Source organism: Ahaetulla prasina, chromosome 15 (assembly GCF_028640845.1).
Source record: "Ahaetulla prasina isolate Xishuangbanna chromosome 15, ASM2864084v1, whole genome shotgun sequence".
In the NCBI taxonomy this organism is placed as follows: Eukaryota; Metazoa; Chordata; class Lepidosauria; order Squamata; family Colubridae; genus Ahaetulla; species Ahaetulla prasina.
The window spans coordinates 12314100-12339131 of record NC_080553.1 but is presented as its reverse complement, the minus strand read 5'-3'; the positions used below and the strand labels follow the sequence as shown (position 1 = coordinate 12339131).

Below are 25032 nucleotides of genomic sequence, written 5' to 3'. Positions count from 1 at the left end.
AAGATTTTTGTTCCACACCAGTTGCGAGATGTTTCTATAGTAACCGATGCATTTCCAAATGGGAAGAGACTGGAAGCTTTTAAAGACAAATAAGAGAGTCGGGGCGAGAAGTAAAAGGATGCAGAGAAGCTTCAGCAGCACTTCTGCAGGAATGCTCCACTGCACAGACCCGAATGCAGACTGAGATCGCAGCGCATGGTGGAAAACAGCCCGGCCCCGATCCAGGGTCTATATAAGTGGCCAATTTCCACTTTCATAATTCTCCTGTAATTATAAAACTGGGATGTTGTATCCAGTTTGGGTTGCCACGATATTAAAAAAAGGAAGTTTTCTAGAGAAGAGAAACAATGATGATTAGGGGACTGGGGGGCTAAAACATATGAAGAACGATTGCAGGAATTGACTAAGGTAAAGGTAAAAGGTTCCCTTCGCACGTATGTGCTAGTTGTTCCCGACTCTAGGGGGCGGTGCTCCTCTCCGTTTCAAAGCCGAAGAGCCAGTGCTGTCCGAAGATGTCTCTGTGGTCACGTGGCTGGCATGACTCAACGCCAAAGGCACACGGAACGCTGTTCCCTTCCCACCAAAGGTGGTCCCTATTTTTCTATTTGCATTTTTTTACATGCTTTCAAACTGCTAGATTGGCAGAAGCTGGGACAGGTCACGGGAGCTCACCCCGTTACACGGCAGCACTAGGGATTCGAACCGCTGAACTTCCGACCTTTTGATCGACAAGCTCAGCGTCTTAGCCACTGAACCACCACATCCCTTATAGGAATTGGGTATATCTAGTTACATGAAAAGAAGGACTGGGGGTGACATGATAGCAGTCTTCCAATATTTGAGGGGCTGCCACAAAGAAGAGGAAGTCAAGCTATTCTCCAAAGCACCTGAGGGCAGGACAAGAAGCAATGGGTGGAAACTAATCAAGGAGAGAAGCAACTTAGAACTAAGGAGAAATTTCCTGACAGTGAGAACAATTAACCAGTGGAACAGCTTGCCTTCGGAAGTTGTGGGGCTTTCATCACTGGAGGCTTTTAAGAAGAGACTGGACAGTTATTTGTCCAGAATGGGTTTGCCAACCCGGTCAATAAGTTGCATAAATCAAAATCAAAGCAAACCAGAGATGTGACAACTCAGCCAAGCTGCCCATGATTTGGAATGGGACAAGTGACACTTTAAGCCATCATTATATTGATATGATCTTTCCTCCAACCAGGGGAGAAGAATAGGCAGGCTTAGCAGAAAGAAGAATTAACAGCATTTTTATTTTATTTTATTTATTTGTCGATAATATATATATAAGTATAAGCATGAATTGAAGACATAAAATGAATACAATTAAAGGAAACATTAGGACAGGGATGGTAGGCACACTGGTGCTCTTATGCACGCCCCCTTACAGACCTCTTAGGAATGGGGTGAGGTCAACAGTAGACAGTCTAAGGTTAAAGTTTTTGGGGTTTTGGGATGAAACCACAGAGTCAGGTAGTGCATTCCAGGCATTGACCACTCTGTTGCTGAAGTCGTATTTTCTGCAATCGAGTAGCAGAGGATTTTATGAGCTATGCTTAGGTCATACCGAAGGCAGCGTAGTTCTAAATTTTCTAAGCCCAAAATTTCAAGCCTTGTGTCATAAGGTATTTTATTGCGAGCAGAGGAGTGGAGGACTCTTCTTGTGAAATATCTCTGGACACACTCAATTGTATTAATGTCCGATATGCAGTGCGGGTTCCAGACAGATGAACTGCATTCAAGAATTGGTCTGGCAAATGTTTTGTGTGCTCTGGCTAGTAGTGTAATATTACTGGAGAAGAAGCTACGCAAGATTAGGTTTACAACCCTTAATGTCTTTTTGGCAATGTAGTGGGCTTTGGCACCTAGATCATTTGATATGAGTACTCCAAGATCCTTGACAGAGTGGGGATCATCTACAAGGTTTGTGTTCTGATTTCTTTTGCCAATGTGTAAGACAAAGCATTTGTTGGTTGAGATTTGGAGTTGCCAATTTTTTGACCATTCCGACACAAAGTCTTTTACACCTGCATATAACTTCTTTTGATCTTGGCGGGTTTGCTGTAACTCATCCAATGCTGCAAAATGCGGAATAAATAAAATATAACATGAAGAAATAAAAGTCACACTTACTATTTTTTTACATGGGCTCTCACTTAGACGAATGCTGGCAGCAAGATCTATATGCATTAGAGGTGCTCCCTCTGCTGGTTGACACGCCAAAAAACAACTGACATCCATTTATTTCAAGAGAGGCTGCAATATTTTCACTGATTAATTAATGACTTCTTTGAGGATTAATTTTAGCTCGGTAAGGCTTGATATTCTCCATTAAGATGCCGGGGGATAAAGTTGCAAAGAATCAAACTTTTAAAGAAAGTTTGAAAATTAATTTAATACACATTAAAGCGGTTACGTCAACCTAGATCAGTGATGACTAACTTTTTCCCGACCGAGTGCCCAAAGTATGTGTGTGTGTGAATGCGCGTGTGGCCGAACCCCCCAAATGCAATGCGCATGCAGCCCATGTGCATGTGTGCACCCCGCATGCGCCCCACCCCCTGAGCATGCGCACATGGGCCCCATGCATCCACCCCGCCCCCCGCATGTGCCCCCACCCCTATGCATTGCACATGGGCCCACCCACCACCCACCCCCTGAGCATGCGCACATGGGCCCCATGCATCCACCCCGCCCCCCCGCATGTGCCCCCACCCCTATGCATTGCACGTGGGCCCCCTGTATACACCCCCACCCTCCATACATATGTGGCAAAGACCCAACGACCAGCTGGCCAGCGGGAGGTGTGAGTGCATGTGCGGCGGAGCCAAACTGGGGCGACGGCTTGAGTGCCCACAGAGGGTGCTGCGTGCCACCTGCGGCACGTGTGCCATAGGTTCACCACCATGGGCCTAGATGACGGCTTAATGCAGGTACCAGATTGTACTGGCATCCTGGCCAGTTCCTAGACTAACCTGGTTTAGAAAATTGAATTTATTTATTTGAATTTATTAGCCACCCGATTCTCATGGAGTCTGATTCTATTGATCCCACCTGATTTCATGACAACTATAGGCAGTCCTCAACTTATAACAGTTCATTTAGTGATGGTTCAAAGTTACAACCGCACTGAAAACGGTGACTTATGACCGTTTTTCACATTTATATGACCGTTTCAGCATCCCCATGATTATGCGAGCAAAATTCAGGACACTTGGCAACTGACTCATAGATATGACGGTTGCCGTGTCCCCGGGGTCACGTGATCCCCTTTTGCGACCTTCTGACAAGCAAAGTTAATAGGGATTCACTTAACAACCGGGTTACTAACTTATCAACTGCAGTGATTCACTTAACAATGGTGGCAAGAAAGGTCGTAAAATGGAGCAAAACTCACTTAACAAGTGTCTCACTTAGCAACAGAAATTTTGGCCTCAATTGTGGTCGTACGTTGACGACTACCTATATTTCATGTCAGTTTTTCCATCTGTAAAATGGGGAATAATCTAGTTCTTTCTCATAAATGCGCTGAAACCATCAATTGCATTAAATAAGTTCCAGGTTTAAGCGGAGTCACTTTCTTGTGAGATACAAATATGATAAATAAACAAATGAACAACAGAACAGATTAGAATAGAATAGAATAGAATAGAATAGAATAGAAATAGAAAATCAATAGAAAAGATATAAAATAGAATAGAATAATAGAATAGAAAAGAATAGACTAGTATATAGAAAATGAATAGAATAGAACAGAATAGAATAGAAATAAGGAACAGAACAGAACAGAATAGAATAGAACAGAACAGAACAGAACAGAACAGAACAGAACAGAATAGAATAGAATAGAATAGAATAGAATAGAATAGAATAGAATAGAATAGAATAGAATAGAATAGAATTCTTTATCGGCCAAGTGTGATTGGACACACAAGAAATTTGTCTTTGGTGCATTTGCTCTCAGGGGGGCCACATGCAATGCACAGGGGTGGGGGCGCAAAGATACATTTGTCAAGAATCATAAGGTACAACACTTAATGATAGTCATAGGGTACAAATAAGTAACCAAATCATACTAGGAAACAATCAATATAAATCGTAAGGATACAAGCAACAAAGTTACAGTCATACAGTCATAAATGGAAGGTGATGGGTGATGGGAATGATGAGAAGATTAATAGTAGTACAGATTTAATCAATAGTTTGACAGTGTTGAGGGAATTATTGGTTTAGCAGAGTGATAGCGTTCGGGAAAAAACTGTTCTTGTGTCTAGTTGTTCTGGTGTGCAGTGCTCTATAGCGTCGTTTTGAGGGTAGGAGTTGAAACAGTTTATGTTCAGGATGCGAGGGGTCTGTAAATATTTTCACAGCCCTCTTTTTGACTCGTGCAGTATACAGGTCCTCAATGGAAGGCAGGTTGGTAGCCATTGTTTTTTTTTTCTGCAGTTCTAATCAGTATTCAATTCATTTGCAAAGTTTCTTTTTAAGTCCTCCATGTTTGGACGCCTCCCTTGAAATCCCGCCTTTGTATTTGCACTCTTCAAAACGTTCATAGGCGTCAGCCATGGACTTGGATGGCCTGAAGAACTGAACAAAGATAGCTCCCTGTCTCACCACAATTTAATTCTCCAAGTCATCATGTAAACAGAGCCAAAAGCTGCTTAGGGAGAAGATAATCACCCCAGGGAACACTCCAGCTGCAAAAATCTATCGCTCCTTCTAACAATACCATCCTTTCACAAAGCTCAAATCAAAATCCTTTTTATCTGAAAACAAACGAGAGCAAAATACGTTCTACCTTTTTCGGAAAAATTTGCCACATTGGTTTCACTCTGAACTCAGGTTTATTACTGTTTACTCAGAAATTCTTCCATTCCGATGTGAAGGGTTTTTTGTTTTTTACTCCCAGCAGAGTCTGCGTGTGCGTAAAATTGCATCTTGTTCTTCTTTTTTTATTTTTTCCCCTCCCCCCCCCCGCTTTTTAATCCTCTGTTGCTCATACCTCTTTGAACAAATCGCCTGCCGGAGCGACAACAAAACATTTTGAGGCAAAAATGCACACACTACAACCACCGAGAGTGAGGGAATCATGTCATTTTAGTCTCAGTTGGTTTCCTGGACAGCCCGTTAGTCTGGCCCATCCAAATTTCTACAGCCTTCGATTTAAACAAAGCAAAAAAATAATAATCTAGGGGCAGGTCTTTAGAATAGAATAGAATGGAATGGAATGGAATGGAGTGGAGTGGAGTGGAGTGGAATAGAATAGAAATAAGGAATAGAATAGAATAGAATAGAATAGAATAGAATAGAATAGAATAGAAATAAGGAAGAGAAGAGAAGAGAAGAGAGAAGAGAAGAGAAGAGAAGAGAAGAAGAAGAGAAGAGAAGAGAAGAGAAGAGAAGGAAGGAAGGAAGGAAGGAATAGAATAGAGAAGAATAGAATAGAATAGAATAGAATAGAATAGAATAGAATAGAATAGAATAGAATAGAATAGAATTCTTTATTGGCCAAGTGTGACTGGACACACAGGAATTTGTCTTGGTGCATATGCTCTCAGTGTACATAAAAGAAAAGATACCTTCATCAAGAATCATAAGGTACAACACTTAATGATAGTCATAGGATACAAAGAAGCAATCAGGAAACAATCAATATCAATATAAATCATAAGGATACAAGCAACAAAGTTGCAGTCATGCAGTCATAAGTGGAAGGAGAGGTGTAGTGGGAATGATGAGAAGATTAATAGTAGTGCAGATTTAGTCAATAGCTTGACTTTATATGCAGGGATGTGCAGAGAAGAGCAACAAAGATGATTAAGGAACTGGAGGCTAAAACATATAAAGAATGATTGCTGAATGAAAAGAAGGACTGGGGTGACATGATAGCAGTCTTCCAATATCTCAGGGGCTGCCCCAAAGAAGAGGGAGTCAAGCTATTCTCCAAAGCTCCTGAGGGAGGACAAGAAGCAATGGGTGGAAACTAAACAAGAAGAGAAGCAACTTAGAACTAAGGAGAAATTTCCTGACAGTGAGAACAATTAATCAGTGGAACTCAGAAGCTATAAATGCTCCAACACTGGAGTGAATCACTCCAGCTGTTCAGTGAGTAACACGGTCGTTAAGTGAATTTCGCTTTCCCGTTGACTTTGCTTGTCAGACGGTCGCAAAGGGGGAATCACGTGACCCCAGGACACTGCAACTGTCATAAATACGAATCAGTTGCCAAGCCCCAGAATTTTGATCACGCGACCATGGGGATGCTGCCGCCGTGGTCATAAATGTGAAAAAGGTTGCTTTTTTCAGTGCCATTGAACGGTCACTAAATGAACTGTTGTAAGTCGAGGACTACCTGTATAGCTTTGGACCGGGAAGGTGTAAAGTCTCTTGCTTTCTTGCAGAGGTCTTTAGGTTTTAGGACCCAGATTGTTGGGGGCCATAGGCTGACTCTGTAAACCGCTTAGAGAGGGCTGTAAAAGCACTGTGAAGTATAAGTCAGGTGTCAGCAACCGGCGGCTCCAGAGCCCCATGCGGCTCTTTGGATCCTCTGCTGTGGCTCCCTGTTGTTGTGTCTTGCCCGCCCTCAGAGCAGCCGGGGCCTTCTTATCTGCTCCCAAACACGGAGGAATGTATGCCTCCTGGCCCCAGTCCTGGCTCCATGCCCAGACAAACTGCAGAAGAAGGAGCACCTCCCTGCCCCAGCCCTGACTCCATGCCCAGGCAAACGGAGCAGCTAGACCCCTCCCCCTCCTCCACAGCATGTGAGCCTGAGGAGGGTTTATTCCCAACAGCTGATTGGAGTGATCCTCACATCAGAAGATTGGATAGGCGGAGGCAACAGAAGGAAGGGAGGGGCAGGCCTTAATGAGTGCTGAGTCATGGAGCCACACCCCATGGCCTATATAAAGGATCTGCTTTCTGGCAGTCTCTGAGTCAGGCAAAAGTCGAACTTATCTTGCTGAAGTCACTTACTGGTCTCCTGCCTGCTCTGAGGACTTTGCTAGGACTTTGGGCAGAGCTGCAGAGGCAAGCCTGATTCGGATTTCCCTGACCCGGCCGTCAGCGGAGGAGTGGGACACGACACCTGTCGGGTGATCCCACCACTGGCTGGCCCCGCCTCTCGCCCTCCCCTCCCAGTCACTCCTTGCCTGGTCTGAGAAGGTAAGGGCGATGGCAGGGGATGGAGAAGCAGCCAGAGCAGAGACAGAGAAAGGGGGAGAGCAAGAGAGACATAGAGAGATACAGAGAGAGGGACAGAGAGGGAGGGAGGGAGGGAGGGAGGGAGGTGGAGAGAGAGAGATGTCAAAAGGATTTTGTGGTTCCTGGTGTTTTTTATCAACCGGTTCTCTGCCCTAATAGAATAGAATAGAATAGAATAGAATAGAATAGAATAGAATAGAATAGAATAGAATAGAATAGAATAGAATTTTTATTGGCCAAGTGTGATTGGACACACAAGGAATTTGTCTTGGTGCATATGCTCTCAGTGTACATAAAAGAAAAGATACCTTCATCAAGGTACAACATTTACAACACAATTGATGGTCAATATATCAATATAAATCATAAGGATTGCCAGCAACAAGTTATAGTCATACAGTCATAAATGGAAAGAGATTGGTGATGGGAACTATGAGAAGATTAATAGTAGTGCAGATTCAGTAAATAGTTTGACAGTGTTGATGGAATTATTTGTTTAGCAGAGTGATGGCCTTCGGGAAAAAACTGTTCTTGTGTCTAGTTGTTCTGGTGTGCAGTGCTCTATAGCGTCGTTTTGAGGGTAGGAGTTGAAACAGTTTTTGTCCAGGATGCGAGGGGTCTGTAAATATTTTCACAGCCCTCTTCTTGATTCGTGCAGTATACAGGTCCTCAATGGAAGGCAGGTTAGTAGCAATTATTTTTTCTGCAGTTCTAATTATCCTCTGAAGTCTGTGTTTTTCTTGTTGGGTTGCAGAACCGAACCAGACAGTTATAGAGGTGCAAATGACAGACTCAATAATTCCTCTGTAGAACTGAATCAGCAGCTCCTTGGGCAGTTTGAGCTTACTGAGTTGGCGCAGAAAGAACATTCTTTGTTGTCCTTTTTAATGATGTTTTGATGTTAGCTGTCCATTTGAGATCTTGCGATATGATAGAACCTAGAAATTTGAAGGTTTCTACTGTTGATACTGTGTTATCTAGTATTGTGAGAGGTGGAAGTATGGAAGGGTTTCTCCTAAAGTCTACCACCATTTCTACGGTTTTGAGTGTGTTCAGTTCCAGATTGTTTTGGTTGCACCACAAGGCTAGTCTTTCGACCTCTTGTCTATATGCGGATTCGTCATTGTCTCGAATGAGACCAATCACTGTTGTGTCATCTGCGAACTTCAGTAGCTTAACAGATGACCAGCTGGGTAGGCGTGGCTAGGGATGTGTCATGTGACTGGTGGAAGTGAGTGACATCAAACTGACCATGCCCACCCAGGTCTTGTGGCTCCCGGTGTTCTGTGGGAAACGGGGTCCAAATGGCTCTTTTGAGTGCTTAAGGTTGCCGACCCCTGGTCTAAGTGCTAGCAGCAGTTAACGAATACATCATTTAGGAGAGATTTTCTGCTTTCCTTTCCCTGCAGGTCAAGAGCCTTTCGAATAGCTGAACGGCCGCGGAATATCACAGAAGGAAAAGCAAGGTTCCTTTCCAAGCCCAGCGAGGAAAATCTATCACTTTGAGCTATTAGTAACTAGGCGTAATCTACAGATTTAGGTCCTAGTAGAACAGCTGGGCTGTTGTGTTTGAAGGGCAGTTTGCTGGATTTATCCCTTTGCTGGATTTATCCCTTTGGCTCCTACTAAGCCTCCTGCATCCACCCACCCACCCACCCTCCTTCAGAATTCCTTGTATCTGTGTCTTCTGCATGACAATTAGGCGCTGATTTGATTCCTCTCCTAACGGCACGAACCCCATTAAAACCCAATTCCGCTGATTATCAACAGCTTTCCTTAAATGAAACCACCGGTTCCCTGGGGGAGTCAGCCAGAGCCAGAAGACGACAAGAGAGAAGGGGGGGGAGGGAGGGAGGAAATGGAGAGAGAGAGAAGAAAGTGATGAGGAGAGAGAAGAAAGAGCGAAGAAAGAGCGAAGAAAGAGAGAGGGAAGAGAGAAAGAGAGAAGAAAGAGAGGAGAGAAAGAGAGAGAGAGAAGAAAGTGAGTGAGAGAGAGAGAAGAAAGAGCGAAGAAAGAGCGAAGAAAGAGAGAGGGAGGAGAGAAAGAGAGAAGAAAGGGAGGAGAGAAAGAGAGAGAGAGAAGAAAGTGAGAGAGAGAGAGAGAAGAAACAGAGAGGGAGAAGAAAGTGAGGGAGAGAGAGAAGAAAGAGGAGAGAGAAAGAGAGAGAGAAGAGAAGAAAGAGGAAGAAAGAGAGAGGAGAGAGAAAGAGAGAAGAAAGTGAGAGGAGAGAGAGAGAAGAAACAGAGGAGAGATAGAGAGAAAGAGAAGAAAGAGAGAGAGAGAAGAAAGAGAGAGGGAGAAGAAAGTGAGGGAGAGAGAGAAGAAAGGAGAGAAAGAGAGAAGAAAGAAGAAAGAGAGAGAAAGAGAGAAGAAAGTGAGAGAGAGCGAGAAGAAAGAGAGGAGAGAGAAAGAAGAAAGAGAAGAAAGAGAGAGAGAGAAGAAAGTGAGGAAGAGAGAGAAGAAAGGAGAGAAAAAGAGAAAGAGAAGAAAGAGAGAGAGAGAGGAAAGAGAGAAAGAGAGGAGAGGGAGAGAGAGAGAAGGAAGAAAGAGAGAGAAGAGAGAGAGAAGAAAGAGAGAGAGAAAAAACAGCAGGATAAAAAAGGAAAACACTGCTACACTGGATCAGATCAATGTCCATCATGTCCAGCTTTAAGGTTTCCAAGAATGGACCACCACTCTGGATGTTGTGGGTGCTGTGTACTGTTCTGGACAAATGGCTGTCCAGCCTCTTCTTCTTGAAAGCCTCCCGTGATGGAGCGCCCACAACTTCATATGTAGCGTGCTTCAACACGTGTAGACGTGTGCCTTTTAGAGGGGAAGTCATATAAGCCAGTCCACCCTTCGTTCATTGATAATTCATTGTTTGGGTGATCCTGGGGGAACAGCTTGCCACAAGAATTGTGGGTGCTGCCTCACTGGAGGTTTTTAAGAAGAGATCGGAGCAGGGGTCTTTAAGACTTGTGGACTTCAAGCAGCAAAGCTGGCTGAGGAACTCTGGGAGTTGAAGTCCACAAGTCTTAAAGGGACCAAGGTTGGAGACCCCTGGACTGGAGAGTTGCTTGTCTGAGATGGTATAGATCAGGGGTCTGCAAACTTGGCTCTTTTAAGACTTGTGGACTTCAACTCCCAGAGTTCCTCAGCCTGCTTTGCTAAGTCCACAAGTCTTAAAAGTTTGCAGACCCTGGTATAGGTTATCCTGCTTGAGCAGGGGGCTGGACTAAAAGACCTTCCAGGGTCCCTTCCAGCTCTATTCTAATTCTAATTCTACTTTAACACAGAGAAGGGCTAGAGGCGACATGATTTTTACTTATTGGTGTCGCATCTTCGTTATTTTTACAAATAACTCAAGGCGGCAAAGATGTCCAATAGATCATCCTATTTTTCCTCACAACAACAACCCTTTGAGGTGGGTTGGGCTGAGAAAGGAGGACTGGCCCAAATTCACCCAGCGGGTGCCTTTCATGCCTAAGGTGGGACTCGAACCCATGGCTCATATGACTCGGTAAAGAACTACAAAATAAGAGAAATTCAGTAAAGGAGAATATTTGTAGCTCGGGGGCTGAAATGACGGGTCCTTGGTGCTCTCTGAGCTTGCTTGTTTTCTTGTAGACATTTCATGACCCAACTAGGTAACATCATCAGTGCTAGAAAGGAGGGGAGACTTGTGGAAGGGAGGGGGAAGAGGAGGAAGAGGACTACGATTGTGGGGTCCTTGGTCCTCTCTGAGCTTGCTTGTTTTCTTGCAGACGTTTCATTACCCTAACTAGGTTAAATGTGATTAATAAATAAATAAATAGGTTAATTTAATTAGCACCGTGGATATGACCTAGTCAGTGTAATGAAACATCTGCAAGGACAAGCAAGCTCAGAGAGCAGACAAGGATAGAACTCACCATTAACAGTTTAGCAACTGAGGATTAAGAAAAATTTCAGTCTCTTTTTCAATGTGGTCAGATTTTCTTTCCTGGAAAGAATTACAAGCAGGAAGGACCTGCAGAAGGGATATGAAGAAAAGGGAAGGCTGGGTGGTATGGGGGGGGGGGGGTGTGTGTCCTTGGATTTGTAGGGAAAGGGCACCCTCTCCTGGCCAGAGTTTGGAGATATTTTCACTGTCCAATACCCAGTGTATTTTCAGCAGCTTTTAATAGAATAGAATAAAAAAGAATAGAATAGAATTTTTTATTGGCCAAGTGTGATTGGACACACAAGGAATTTTGTCTTGGTGCATATGCTCTCAGTGTACATAAAAGAAAAGATACCTTCATCAAGGTACAACATTTACAACACAATTGATGGTCAATATATCAATATAAATCATAAGGATTACAAGCAACAAAGTTACAGTCATACAGTCGTAAGTGGAAAGAGATTGGTGATGGGAACGATGAGAAGATTAATAGTAGGGCAGATTTAGTAAATAGTTTGACAGTGTTGAGGGAATTATTTGTTTAGCAGAGTGATGGCGTTCGGGAAGAAACTGTCCTTGTGTCTAGTTGTTCTGGTGTGCAGTGCTCTATAGCGTCGTTTTGAGGGTAGTAGTTGAAACAGTTTATGTCCAGGATGTGAGGGGTCTGTAAATATTTTTACGGCCCTCTTTTTGACTTGTGCAGTACACAGGTCCTCAATGGAAGGCAGGCTGGTAGCCATTGTTTTTTTCTGCAGTTCTAATTATCCTCTGAAGTCTGTGTCTTTCTTGTTGGGTTGCGGAACCAAACCAGACAGTTATAGAGGTGCAAATGACAGACTCAATAAACGAGTGTGAAGGGACCTTGAAGCTCTAAACCCAAGGGGATGTTCCCGCCAATAGGATTTTTTCCATGTATTTTACCAAGAAATGTATTTTACCAGGATATGTCTGAATTCATAGAGGCCTAACCAGAGGTGGCTTTCAACAGGTTCTGACCAGTTCTGTGCTGCGCGATCGTTGGAACCTTTTTTTTTTAAAGCATTTTTTACTACCTATTCGCCCAAACCGGTAGTAAAAAATGCTTTTAAAAAGTTTTTAAAAAGGTTCCCACGTGCGCCACAGCTGATCACACCCCCCCCCCAGCGCTGTTCTATTTACCTTCCCAAGCCTCCTTTTTGTGTGCATTGTGCATGCGGCTGTGCAGCTTCATTTGGCGCATGGTACGCGAGTGCAGCCAGCGAACCGGTAGTAAACCGGTTCAGATTTCACCATTGATCATTTTATGATCTTTTGGCAATCAAAATCAATGGGGAAGCCAGATTCAGTTAACAACCATGTTGCATGTTTCAGGATAGTGATTGGAGAAATAAATTTTTATTTCTGTACAGGACCATTAATCTATTGAGGTGTTGTCGTTGTACGGTATGTTTTCATTCTTAAAAAAAAAGACCAAACGTTTATATAGACTTCATCCAAAAACAGGCCTGCCTTCCGGAAGTATTGTTTCTAATCATATGTAAATGTATGCAAATTTACTAGAGCATTATGTGCATGCGATTAATTAATAGGTCTAAGGTTTATTTAATCAGACGACAACTCTTCTTACGTGTAGAAACATGGGCTCCTCTTTTTCCTCGTAAGCGAAATCATGAGTAATCTTTTTAAATTTATCTGGAGCCAAATTCAGGTTGGTTTCTTGCAGGTTTGATTTGAAGCTGGCTGGATCTCCAGCCCCGAGGAAAAAAAATGACGTTGAAAATTAAAATTAAACCTTTTGCCATTTCTCTTCATTTCTCCCTTCTGAAAGGAAATATGTTTGACCACAAAACAGGCTACTAGGGTTGAAAAGAAAATTATGAGATCTTCTAGTCCAGGGGTCCCCAACCTTTCAGACCTCAGGGACCACTAAATTCATAATTTTAAATCCCATGGACTACTAATATGACCTGCCTAATGACCAGCTGGGTGGTCGTGGCTAGGTGGTCATGTGACTGGGTGGACATGGCCAACTTGATGTCACTCATGTCATGGGCTGCCTTGCCCGCCTCTACTCGCCCCTCCCCTCCCAGCCCCTCCTTGCTTGCCCACCCGGGCTCCTTAGGGCCCCAACGGGAAGGAATTGCTGGAGCTAAGAAGCCACCACGAGAAAGAGTTGGCAAAACAGCTCAGTTCAAATTGGATCTGACTGAGAAGGAGGTTCAGCAGAAGCACCTCACTGAGGACTAGGAGCATAGGCTTTCCAAGCAGAGGGAAGACCTGAGGAAGTGCAAGGCCAGGTACCGGCGCCTGGAGGCTCAACGAGCTGAGATGGTCAGCCAGTTCCAGGCCATGATGCAGCCCCACTGGAACAAGGCCCTCCGGCTCTTCTCCACTAGCAGCGCTTCCCTCCAGCCTTCGTCCAAAGCCCCACACCAGGAGACTGAAAGAGACCCCAAGTTGGAGTTTCTGCTCCCCTTCGACCCACACAAAAAGACCCCGAAGGGGGAGACTCTCTGCAGCAACACAAATGTTCATTGCACGTATCCGGCCCAGGGGTGTAGTTTGAGGACCCCTGATTTAGTGCAATATAACAAATACAAATAATTTCTCTGCGGACCACCAAAATTTTCTCGTGGACCACCAGTTGGTGACTGCTGCACATGCACGCACATACATGCGCGTTCTAGTTTGGGCACTCGGTGCCGAAAATATATATAAAGAATCCTGCAGGATTGGCTAGGAGAACCTCAAAAAGAACCAGTGTTGTCAAAGGAGATTAAAATTATTCATCTCCTAAGAGCTGACACTCCACTGTTAGTTTTCCTGGGCTTCGTTTCTTGGCCCTTTGACCCACCCAGGGGGGAAAAAAGTCGCTTGGCAGGCACTTCATCAAATGGAGATGGAGATTTTTCTCTGTCAGCCCCACTGGAAGACGTCCAGAGGGACGTGCAGACGTCCCTCTGGGTGACAAATTGTCTTCCGGAATCCTTTGGGTTGTCCTCTCCTCCTCCCACCAGAGGTCAGCAGGAGTTGCTGGGGGAGAGGGGGGAAAGAGATATAAAATTTAAGGACGTATTTCGTAACCCAGCAACGGATGCCAAGTATCCGTCATGGCCCTTCCTCAGCGCGCAATGTCCTTCAGAAGCGTTGGATGGCACATAAGTTATGGGAAGTGTCATCTAACATATCTGGAGGGCAACGTGTTGAGGAGACGGTAGTGGGGGGGACTCGCTGTCTCGAGTAATTTGAGTGAAGCTCTGGGGAGAGAAAACCCTCCCAAAAATGCAACATCCTTGTTCCTTATGCTTTGAGATTGGTTCTAGAACAGTGTCGGGAAACCTATAGCATGTGTGCCAGAAGCAGCACGCGAAACCATCCCGTGAAGAATGTGCACGGCCTCGCTGGCTCTTCTTCCGTGCTCCTGTGATCACACACGCGCCGGTCAGCTGGCTGTCGTGCGCACGGGAGTGGCGTAAACTGGAAGCGACGTGTTCCGGCACACATGCGCAAGCTGCCACTCAACCTTCCGGTTTCTTTTTTTTTTTAATTTGCATTTATATCCCGCCCTTCTCCGAAGACTCAGGGCGGCTTACACTATGTTAGCAATAGTCTTCATCCATTTGTATATTATATACAAAGTCAACTTATTGCCCCCCCCAACAATCTGAGTCCTCATTTTACCTACCTTATAAAGGATGGAAGGCTGAGTCGACCTTGGGCCTGGTGGGGCTTGAACCTGCAGTAATTGCAAGCAGCTGTGTTAATAACAGACTGCATTAGTCTGTTGAGCCACCAGAGGCCCTAGAGGGTTGACATTGCGCGCATGAGCAATGGCCAGCTGTTTGTCAGGCGTGCTTCCATGCTGGTATCCAGGTGTTTGGGTGCTGGCTCGCACATGTGCATTGGACCGCCGCTCTTCTGGGTATTGCTGCTCTCCCGCGCGTGAAGGCCAGCGGGGGCCGCACGTACCTTGCGGGATGGTTTCGCGTGCCACTTCTGGCACGCAGGCCAGCACGTGGGACCGTCAAAGGTTCTAGAACTTTATTGATGGGCTACAGGTGGCTTTTTGAGAAAACAGCGACACCTTGTTTGAGGTTTCCTTTGGAGGAAAAAAAAAAGACCCAGGTCATTCCTTTAACTCAGGGGTCTGCAAGCTTGGCTCTTTTAAGACTTGTGGACTTCAACTTCCAGAATTCCTCAGCTAGCAAAGCTGTGATTCTAGGAGTTGAAATCCACCAGTCTTAAAAGTTGCCAAGGTTGGAGACCTCTGCTCTGGGGTGAAATTAGCTGAAGATCACACCTCCACATCGCACGAACCTTATCATCACAACATCTGCCGATAGGATGGGCTTGCAGAAAGCAGCGGAGACCTCGATGGGCAAATAAAATACAGAATGGAAGGTTTAACTGGTCTAAAAAAAATATAATATAAAAGGTTTTGGTTACGACCTTTAAAGCGCTCCATGGCTTAGGGCCTGGGTACTTACAGGACCGCCTGCTGTTACCACATGACTCCCACCGACCCGTACGCTCTCACAGAGAGGGACTTCTCAGGGTGCCGTCCGCCAAGCAATGTCGGCTGGCGGCCCCCAGGGGAAGGTCCTTCTCTGTGGGGGCTCCCACACTCTGGAACGAGCTTCCCCCGGGTTTACGGCAAATACCTGACCTTCGGACCTTTCGCCGCGAACTGAAGACATATCTTTTCATTCGCGCGGGGCTGGCTTAAATTTTATTGATTTTAAATTTTCTACTACTAATTTTTAAATGGGGTTTTAGTTTTTTATACATTTTAAAGTTTTAGGCCAATTATAATAAGTTTTTTAACTTGCATTTTAAACTGTATATTGTATTGTCTGTTTTTACTTTTGCCTTGTACACCGCCCTGAGTCCTTCGGGAGAAGGGCGGTATAAAAATCAAATAAATAATAATAATAATAATCAAATATTCAGACCTTGGGGTGAGTTTGCTGATGGCCATCTTGGGTGAAGATGGAGGGTGCAACTTTGGGTCCATAAAGATATAAGTTTGGAGACCCTTGGTTGTAAAGCATCAAGTTGTGTTCATGTATCTCCACTAGAGGGCAGCAGAAAGTCAGGAATCATTCAAATTTGTCCAATAGGGAAAAACTATCCCTATAGTGGTGGGTTTCTACCAGTTCGCCCAGTCCAGACGAACTGGTAGTGGCGGTAGCAGAAGGTTGGATGTCATCATGGACACTCTGCGCATGTGCAGAAGCCCCGTGCATGAGTGAAGCAAGCGGGCATGCACGCGCTCCCGAATCGGTAGCGAAAGTACCATGTTTTTCAGAGTATAAGACACACATTAGTTTTTGGGGAGGAAAATAAGAAAAAAGCTGATAGGCAGGTAGATCGGCCTCCTGGAATACCCCCAATCGGCTGCTCCCAAAGGTGAATTTTAGCAACAGGTTCCTTGGTTGTGAGCTCTGCGCCTTGCTTTTTTTTTTTTCTGCCTCTGAAAACTTCCAAAACAGAACTTCAGAAAAAAAGCCTCTGAAGCTCTGTTTGGGGGCTTTTTTTCTGAAGCTCTGTTTGGGGGCTTTTTTTCTGAAGCTCCGTTTGGGGGCTTTTTTTCTGAAGCTCCGTTTGGGGGCAACGGAGGCTTTTTTCTGAAGCTCCGTTTGGGGGCTTTTTTTCTGAAGCTCCGTTTGGGGGCTTTTTTTCTGAAGCTCCGTTTGGAGGCTTTTTTTCTGAAGCTCCGTTTGGGGGCTTTTTTTCTGAAGCTCTGTTTGGGGGCTTCTTTTCTGAAGCTTCTTCCAGCCTCTGGAACCTCCGTTTGAGAAGCTGGGTGGGACTACATTCGGAATATAAGATGCACCCAGATTTTCACCCTCTTTTTGGTGGGAAAAAGGTGTGTCTTATACTCCAAAAAATATGGTAAGTCGAACCCACTACTGATGCTCGCCTTGCTCCAAACTGAAAATTCACGAACTAGCTTTGGGAGAAAAACATTGGGAGAATCAGATGTACACCTGTCAGGGCAATACCTTTATTAAGCCAATGCAAAAGTTCACAAAACAACGTTCAAAACAGTTAACAAGGGCAGGGAAATGACAGTGAAACCTTGGAGTGTCCATCTACTCTTAAATACACGAAAAGGAGTTGCAGACATTCAAACTAAATTCTGCTAGATGCCATGATGGATTCAGCTCAGCCTTCATGTCCAAGATAAGTCCTTTGACATTTGTGCCCGTACAGGTAGTTCTCTCTTAACAACCGGCTGCCTAGCAAATGTTTCAAGTTATGACAGGACGCTCTGAAAGGTACTTGAAATCCAATTTTTTAAAGTTCTGAAAACTTGCAGTCATGTGATCCACATTTTGGGCGCTTGGCAATTGGCTCATATTTACAGTCATTTGTGGTGTCTGGCTGTCACACGACTGCAATTTTCAAACATTTTTTTTTTTTTTTGGTGCGTTTCCAGAGTTGTACTTTTCAGTTTCCCAAAAGACCTCATTGGATAAAATGGATCTGCTTAACCACCACTGCAAAAAGGTCATAAAATCGGGAACGGTCAGATGGCGAACGGTTTAACAACTGCAATGTTGTGGTCCGCCAGCAACCTGTGGAGCTGGCAACGGAATCGGACAGCGATGAGACTGAGGAAGAACATGGGCCAGTCCTGGAGGCTGGGGAAGGCCCGGATGAGGGCTCTGCGTTGGAGGCTGAGGTGGGGCCAGGGCCATCGGGAAGTGAGGGGCAGACTCTGGAACCTCCAGAGACTGACAGTAGTGAGGCAGAGGAACAGGAGGAGCCTGTTCCTAATGCACGCATGAGAAGAGCTGCCAGAAGGCAAGAGCAGCTCAAGCAAAGAGGACGACTCGGGAGTAAGGCCAAGAGATGATTGGCCCCTCCCATAAGGTTTAAAACACCAGAAACAGCATTTGGGCTCTTTGCTGGAAAACAGTGTTGATAGCTTCATCTTGTTGCCTTTGTTTTTGTATCGGTGTCTTCTGAACATTTGCCAAGAAAGGCCTTTGGCAGTTTACCTAATTGGACCAAAGTTGGTGATCGGACTGAGGAATTGTGTTGGGAGGAATTTGCTTTAATTTAGTTGAACTACGCTGGGAATGAAGTAATTCTCAGCTGCTCTAATAAAGTTTGTTTGTTTTTACACTGACTGAGTTTCCTACTACCTACTTGGGTCACAACAATGACTTACAGAATAACTCTGGGTTCAAATACCATTGTAAAGTTGAGGACTACCTAGACTACAATTTACAGCCTAGAAACATGAGAGAAAGCACATTGTCCCTTAATCTAATAATTCCGTCTATTGTTTCGTTTAAGAGGTGTTCTTTTGTCCATCAGGTCTGATGTAGCATGTTCTTTTTTAGCGACCAGACAGACAGAGAAGCACAAAGCTAACGGTTTGCACCCCTCTTTCCACTTCAAACTAAAATGCTACGATGATTAATAACCTAGTCTTCTCTTTCCACAAATCTATCTAATCTTTTTAAAAGCTCTTTTCCCCTGGAGACCCATTGCCCGTAACTAGACGTTCGATTTCTCCGATATGCCAAGCGATGTCGAAAGTCAGAAAAATAGGAAGACAAAGCCGTTCTTCCTGCCTGAAATTCAGCTTTGCTGATCATTAAGTTTTGGTGTTTCTCAGACGTCAAAAGAATTCTTGCAGATCCTCCATCCCATCTGCCTTCCGCAGCCTCTGCGGTCACCTGGTTGCCATTTTACGGCCGTAACCTATTGAGAATGATGAGAACTGTGACCCAACAGAGAGGACATCCATTTGGGAAAATCAGAACTGAGTACAACTTGCATAAAAGGTAAAAAGGTTCTCCTCGCACCTACGTGCTAGTTGTTCCCGACTCTAGGGGGCGGTGCTCATCTCCATTTTAAAGCCGAAGAGCCAGCGCTGTCTGAAGACATCTCCATGGTCATGTGGCCGGCATGACTCAACACCAAAGGCGCACGGAACGCTGTTCCCTTCCCACCAAAGGTGGTCCCTGTTTTTCTACTTGCATTTTTTTAAAGTGCTTTCGAACTGCTAGGTTGGCAGAAGCTGGAACAAGTCACAGGAGCTCACCCCGTTATGCGGCACCACTAGGGATTCAAACCGCTGAACTGCTGACCTTTCGATCAACAAGCTCATCAACCAGTTACTAAAATGGACGCTTCTTTCAGGGAATTGACAACAAATCTTAGAAATGGGAGGCTAGAGATCAAGGCAACCAATTCACCCCAAATTTTTTAAACTTCTATCAAAGAAGAGAATGTGCCTCCTTCTTTTCTCTGATGAATTCAGAACTCTGTTCTGGGATATTCTAAATCAGGGGTCGGCAACCTTAAGCACTCAAAGAGCCACAAAGGTCCTAACCAAAAGCCCCTGTTCAATTCTGGAGCTGACCAGAAGTCTGGTTCCCCCACCATAGAGTCTCCTCCTAGCGCAGCATCCTTTTTTCTCTACCTGTCCTAACTGAAACCCCTATCAATTGTGGAGCCGACCAGTGACAGGGAGCCGCAGCAGAGGGATGAAAGAGCCACATGCGGCTCCAGAGCTGCAGGTTGCTGACCCCTGTTCTAAATCAAGAACACGGCACTTCCCTTCTCAATTCTCCTTCTATCTTTTTTTCCCCCAGACTGAAACCTTGCAAGGATTATTGAGATGAAAGAATCCAGAAGTTGGTCATGGAGGATGCTGCACCTCAACACACCTGGAAAGACCAAGCTGCAGAAGGTTGAGCTAAGCCAGGGATCTCCAACCTTGGCAACTTTATGACTTGTGGACTTCCACTCACAGAATTCCCCAGCCAGCCATGTTAGTGCTTTGCTATGTTTACCTTAGATGGGAGTCAACAGAAGTATAGTGCAAAATTAACCAAAAAACAACAAAAACTGTCGGTCTAATACAAGTATCTTCTCATTCATCATCATCTTTTAACGAACCCATAATCCCTTGCAGGGTGGAGTCTGGGCAACTGAATGGAGCTAGCAGAGTGTTTTACTGGCCGGATGACTTTCCTCCCGCCAGTGCGGAGTTTTGTTCAGCAGATATATTCTCATTGCGCCCAGAGGGAGAAATACCTGCCGCTACCTAGGATTGAACTCACAGCCTCCTTGAATGCAAGGTGAGAGCTCCACCTCTAGGCCACCGCGCCACTCCTCAAGTATCTTCTCATTGCTTGAATACATTTTTTCTAAGCAGTTTCCATCAAGAACAAACAAAACTCCTGTCTGCGATCTTGGCTACTCCGATGGCCTTCTCCATCTACCAGGGGTCCCACGTGTCTGAGATTGATGAGGAACTTTAAAGTCTTAGGTCCATGTTTCATCTGAGTCCGTAATGCAAACCTCTGAATCCAGCCATTTGTAAATTTCCACCTGTTTTGCTCCCCATCGCAGCTGCAGGGAGAGGGTAGCAGGCTAAACAATTCGGAAGGTGAAGCTGGGGACTGCCGAAGGGACCCAGCCAGCCTGGTTGCCACGTTCTCACTTTCACTGCCGGGTCTCGTTTCAAGCCCTTGTCCGTTTCTCCAGCATTTTCACACAGACAGAAGATCTGGGGGGAATTCCCCATAGCAGTATTTAGCAATAGGGTTGCGGTAGGTGTTTTCATGTTGCACGCTCTGGGGAAGGAGAGAAAAAGACAAGAGAAGAAAGGTTTGCGCTAGTCGAGAGAAACTGGGCCACTAGGAAATGTTACGGAGAAGGTGAGGCTCCCTTGTTCAGTCTCTGTAGACGGAAAGGCTCGGTTTGAGAGCCAAGTTCAAAAAGGTGCAATTTCAGAGAACGAGGCAGGTGATAGTGAAAGAAGCATGCAAGAATTATTAGTCAGGCAAAAGGGGATCGGACATTTTTAAGCTCCTTTTCCTTATTACCTGGGAGGAGGTCCTGCACTTGGCCAGGCAGAGCTCGAAGTGATCTTCCACAGCCATGAAGAGATTCCGAAAGGCCACGGCCGCTCGGTTTAGAAAATGCTCAAGGAGCTGTTGCTATAAAGGCAAGAAGACGCAAAAATAAAAAAAATAAAAATAAAAAACCAGGAAGCTTGCGAGAACCAGAAGTGCCCAATGGAGAAGGGTTTCATTTAGCTCCTCCCCCTATAACATGAATCAGCCAATCATCTCCCAGGAAATACAATGGTACCCCGATACACGTCGTTAATTGTTTCTGGGAAGCAGGACGACAACAACTACTAAAAACAAGTACCAAGCAATCCGTGTGACTTAACGCATGACCTTTTGTTTTGGTCAGAAAGGGCCGCGACTCACAAGGCAGCCGATACAGACAAGTTCTAGGGCAGGAGTCAGCAACCTGCGGCTCTGGAGCCGCATGTGGCTCTTTCATCCCTCTGCTGCGGCTCCCTGTTGCTGGTCGGCTCCACAATTGATAGAGCTTTTGGTTAGGATGGGTAGAGGAAAAAGGATACTGTGCTAGGAGGAGACTCTATGGTGGGGGAACCGGACTTCCTGTCAGCAGAAGAAAAAGGACGCCACGCTAGGAGGAGACTATGATGGGGGAACTGGACTTCCGGTCGGCTCCAGAATTGAATGGGGGCTTCTGGTTAGGACCTTTGTGGCTCTTTGAGTGTTTAAGGCTGCCGACCCCTGGTCTAGGGCCTTGATGGTGAACCTATGGCTCACGTGCTGGAAGTTACATACAGAGCCATCTCTCCAGGCATGCCAGTCATCACCCATTGGTCTTCTCGGTTCCAGCGAGCACATGTGCGCCGGCCAGAATTTGCACAGCCGGCGTGACTGGTCTTCGTGCGCATGGACACGCCAGAAACTGGAAGAGCAGCTCCCTGGCATGCATGCGTGTGGCAGGAAACTGAGCTTCTGGTTTCTGGCACGCGCATGCACGCTGGCCAGCTGGTCTTCGCGCACACATGCACACCAGAAACCAGAACACCAGGTGAACTTCTTTTCTGGTTTCTGGTGCTCCCCCATGTGTGCGCACTCCCATTTTGGCACTCAGTGCTGAAAAGGTTCGCCAACACTGTTCTAGGGTTTGGTTCTCCTAGTGTCAAGTACCAAACAAATGACGAGTAGTGGGACAACATTTTCATGTCAAGATGCGACAAGTTTTAAAGCAGTCGAGTACCAAGATACGGCTGTATAGGTAGGATTAATGTCCTGGTTTTGAACTTCTGATATCCTGGCTTCCTCCATGGTCATGTGACTGCATTTTGGGCATCTGGCAACCGCACCACATTTACAGAACCCTGAGGTCCTATGGCCGTAATGTATGATGTTTTTCGCCAATTTCAACTCTTTCCTTCCTCTCCCAAGGTCTTTCGCACATGCCCTTACACCCGTTTACCTTGTTGGGCTGTAAGCAGCAGGACACACAGGCCTCATAGACACTGCAACATCCGCTCGGCAGGCAGCTGTCGCAGCTGTACAACTTGACACCGGGCGCCTCCACATTGCAACACCCGTTCGCCAGCAGGTCCTTCCTTTCGCAGATGTAACCTGTCGCAAAAGACCTCCAGGTGAGGCGGAGCAAGGAGAACCGAAGGCTCTATGCCACAGCAGAGAAGCCAAAATATGGAGCTGAAAATAAAGTTTGTTTTTACACTGACTGAGTTTCCTATTACATACTTGGGCCAGGGTCACAACATCCAGCTGAATGACACACTGCGATTCTTCCAAGACAAGTTCTTTATTGTTTAATATCCTTAGACAAAATCTAACCAGACTGAGGTCTCTACTATCTGCATGTAAAATATACTCTGGGAATGTTTGAGGAGCTGCCTTCACCCTCTTTCTTTCACACCTGATATCTGGGCTGTGTTGTGACTGAGGCCCAAGTTGTGATTACCAAACACAATTAGCCCTGAACAAACTTATTTTATTAAGACAGCTGAGAATTAATTCATTCTCAGCTTAGTCCAAAACAATTCTTTATAAACAGTCCTTCGGCTTTATCACCAACCTTTGTTGTCTTTGGCAACCTGCCAAAGGCTTTTCTTGGCAAAACCACCACAAAGTTCAAGAGACACTGACAAGAAGCAATGGAATCAACGTTGCTTTTCCACAAAACCCAATGGCTCGTTGCTGCTCTTTTAAGTCTTATGGGAGTGGCCAATCATCTTCTGGCCTTACTCCTGAGTCGTCCTCTTTGCTTCGGCTGCTCTTGCCTTCTGGCAGCTCTTCACATGCGTACATTAGGAACAGGCTCCTCCTGTTCCTCTACCTTTCTGCTGTCTGCCACTGGAGGCTCTGGAGTCTGTGCATTGCTCTCAGATGGCCCTGGCCCCATCTCTTCCTCTGACGCAGAGCCCTCGTCCGGGCCTTCCCCTGACTCCAGGACTAGCCCATCGTCCTCCCCATCCTCCTCACTGTCCGACTCCACTGCTAGCTGGTGGACCACAACAGGCTGAGTTGCCTCTTAGTCTTCTAGAATACTCCCCGTCCCGGAGAGCCAACCCAGATTGGACCCTGCAACATTATCCCGGGACACGTGCATGCGCCTTCATTCGTGAGAACCTTACCCAACTCATCCGTGATCAACAATTTCCCTTGGACAGAGTTCCGACATTGGTTGTTCGGCTGGCTGCTATTCCCCAAGCTGAAATGGACTTTCCAGGCGATGGGCCGATTTTCGTCTTGAGCTTGGGGGAAATTCCGATCCCGCAGCACTCTCTCTTCCTAAAGCCAAAAAATGAGAGAAGTGGAACCCGAAAGGAAATGTTTGAATTTTGTTGCGGAGTAGAATTAAGACTCCATTGTCTGGTGTAGTCCTCGAGTTACGACTACAACGGAGCCCAAAATTTATGTTGCTGACGTGAAAAGTTTGTTAAGCGGGGTTGTCTCATTTTACGACTTTTCTTGCCACCGTTAAGGCCATAACTGCATTTGTTAAGTTACCGTATTTCCCCGAAAATAAGACCCTGTCTTATATTTTTTTTAAACCCTGAAATAAGCGCTTGGCCTTATTTTCAGGGAGGTCTTATTACTTCAGGGCGCGGGGAGCAAGACGGGGCTCCTCTTGCCGTCTTACCTGATTTCCAGCTCTGACTCCCTAACCCTAACCACCTTGGTGACTGGATCAAAGCCACCCAGTCTGGGCTGAAGCAGAACTAGAATTAGAATTAGAATTAAGCCTGGCTAGGTGGCTCAGTGGCTAAGACACTTAGTTTTTGTGGATCAGAAAGGTCGGTGGCTTGAATCCCTTGTATAGGTGAGCAGGGGGTTGGACTAGATTACCTCCCAGGTCCCTTCCAACTCTTGTGGAAGTTTCTAGCCTGGTGCCTTAACTTCCTAAACCAGTCTTGCTCTCTGGATTAAGCTGAATGTTCCCAGGATCTCTTAGGGACCCCCGTTTAGCCTTCAAAACCCTCTTCGTCTCTTTCCCTCCACCAGTCTGCCCGCCGCCCTCCCTCGCAGGGCTGTTGAGAAGAAAAAGAAAGGTGTGCGCCCTCTGACGGGAAGGGGGGGGACTTCCAAGGCGGGCAAGCGCCACTGACCTGCTTGAAGGTGCTGTTAAGGAAGTAGATGAGGGACAGCCCGAAGACGATGCCCAGGACCCATCGCTTGCGCAACAACCTTCGCCAAACCAGCGCTACCAGCTGCACCATCGGGGACGCGGCTCCGAGCCAGCGAACCGGCGGGGCTCCAACGCCAGGCGGCGGTGGATCGGGCCCTTCCTTGGCCTCGCGCGGACCGGGGTTGGGAGGGGGGAAAGGGCGCCCCCCCGCCCCATCCCAGAGCAGTCAGTCCCTGGGAGCCCTTCTACCCCACTCCGGTTGAAGAGAGACCCTTAAAGGGGGGGGGAGGCGGGAGAAGACAAGAGAAAGGGGTCGGCGGTGGCAGTTGCAAGCAAAGAGTTGCAAGCAATAAGTTGCAAGCAAGAAGCCCCCCACCTCACCCAGCCCAGCCCAGGAAAGCAGACCCCCCCTCCCCACTCCTCTTGGAGAGAGACCCTTAAGGGGGTGCAGGAGAAGACAAGAGAA

General features: G+C 46.0%; 1 protein-coding gene across 1 annotated transcript; it reads right to left on the bottom strand.

The window, feature by feature from the left end:
• Positions 1-17092: 17092 nt before the first annotated feature.
• Positions 17093-24995, bottom strand: SPRING1 (SREBF pathway regulator in golgi 1). The gene is made up of 5 exons (XM_058158628.1): positions 24547-24995; positions 23572-23728; positions 22398-22549; positions 20954-21067; positions 17093-20701 (listed from the first exon to the last, which is right to left on the bottom strand). The coding sequence occupies exons 1-5, from the start codon at positions 24655-24657 to the stop codon at positions 20618-20620; spliced, it is 618 nt and encodes a 205-aa protein (XP_058014611.1). The 5' UTR covers positions 24658-24995; the 3' UTR covers positions 17093-20617.
• Between the last annotated feature and the right edge of the window lie 37 nt (positions 24996-25032).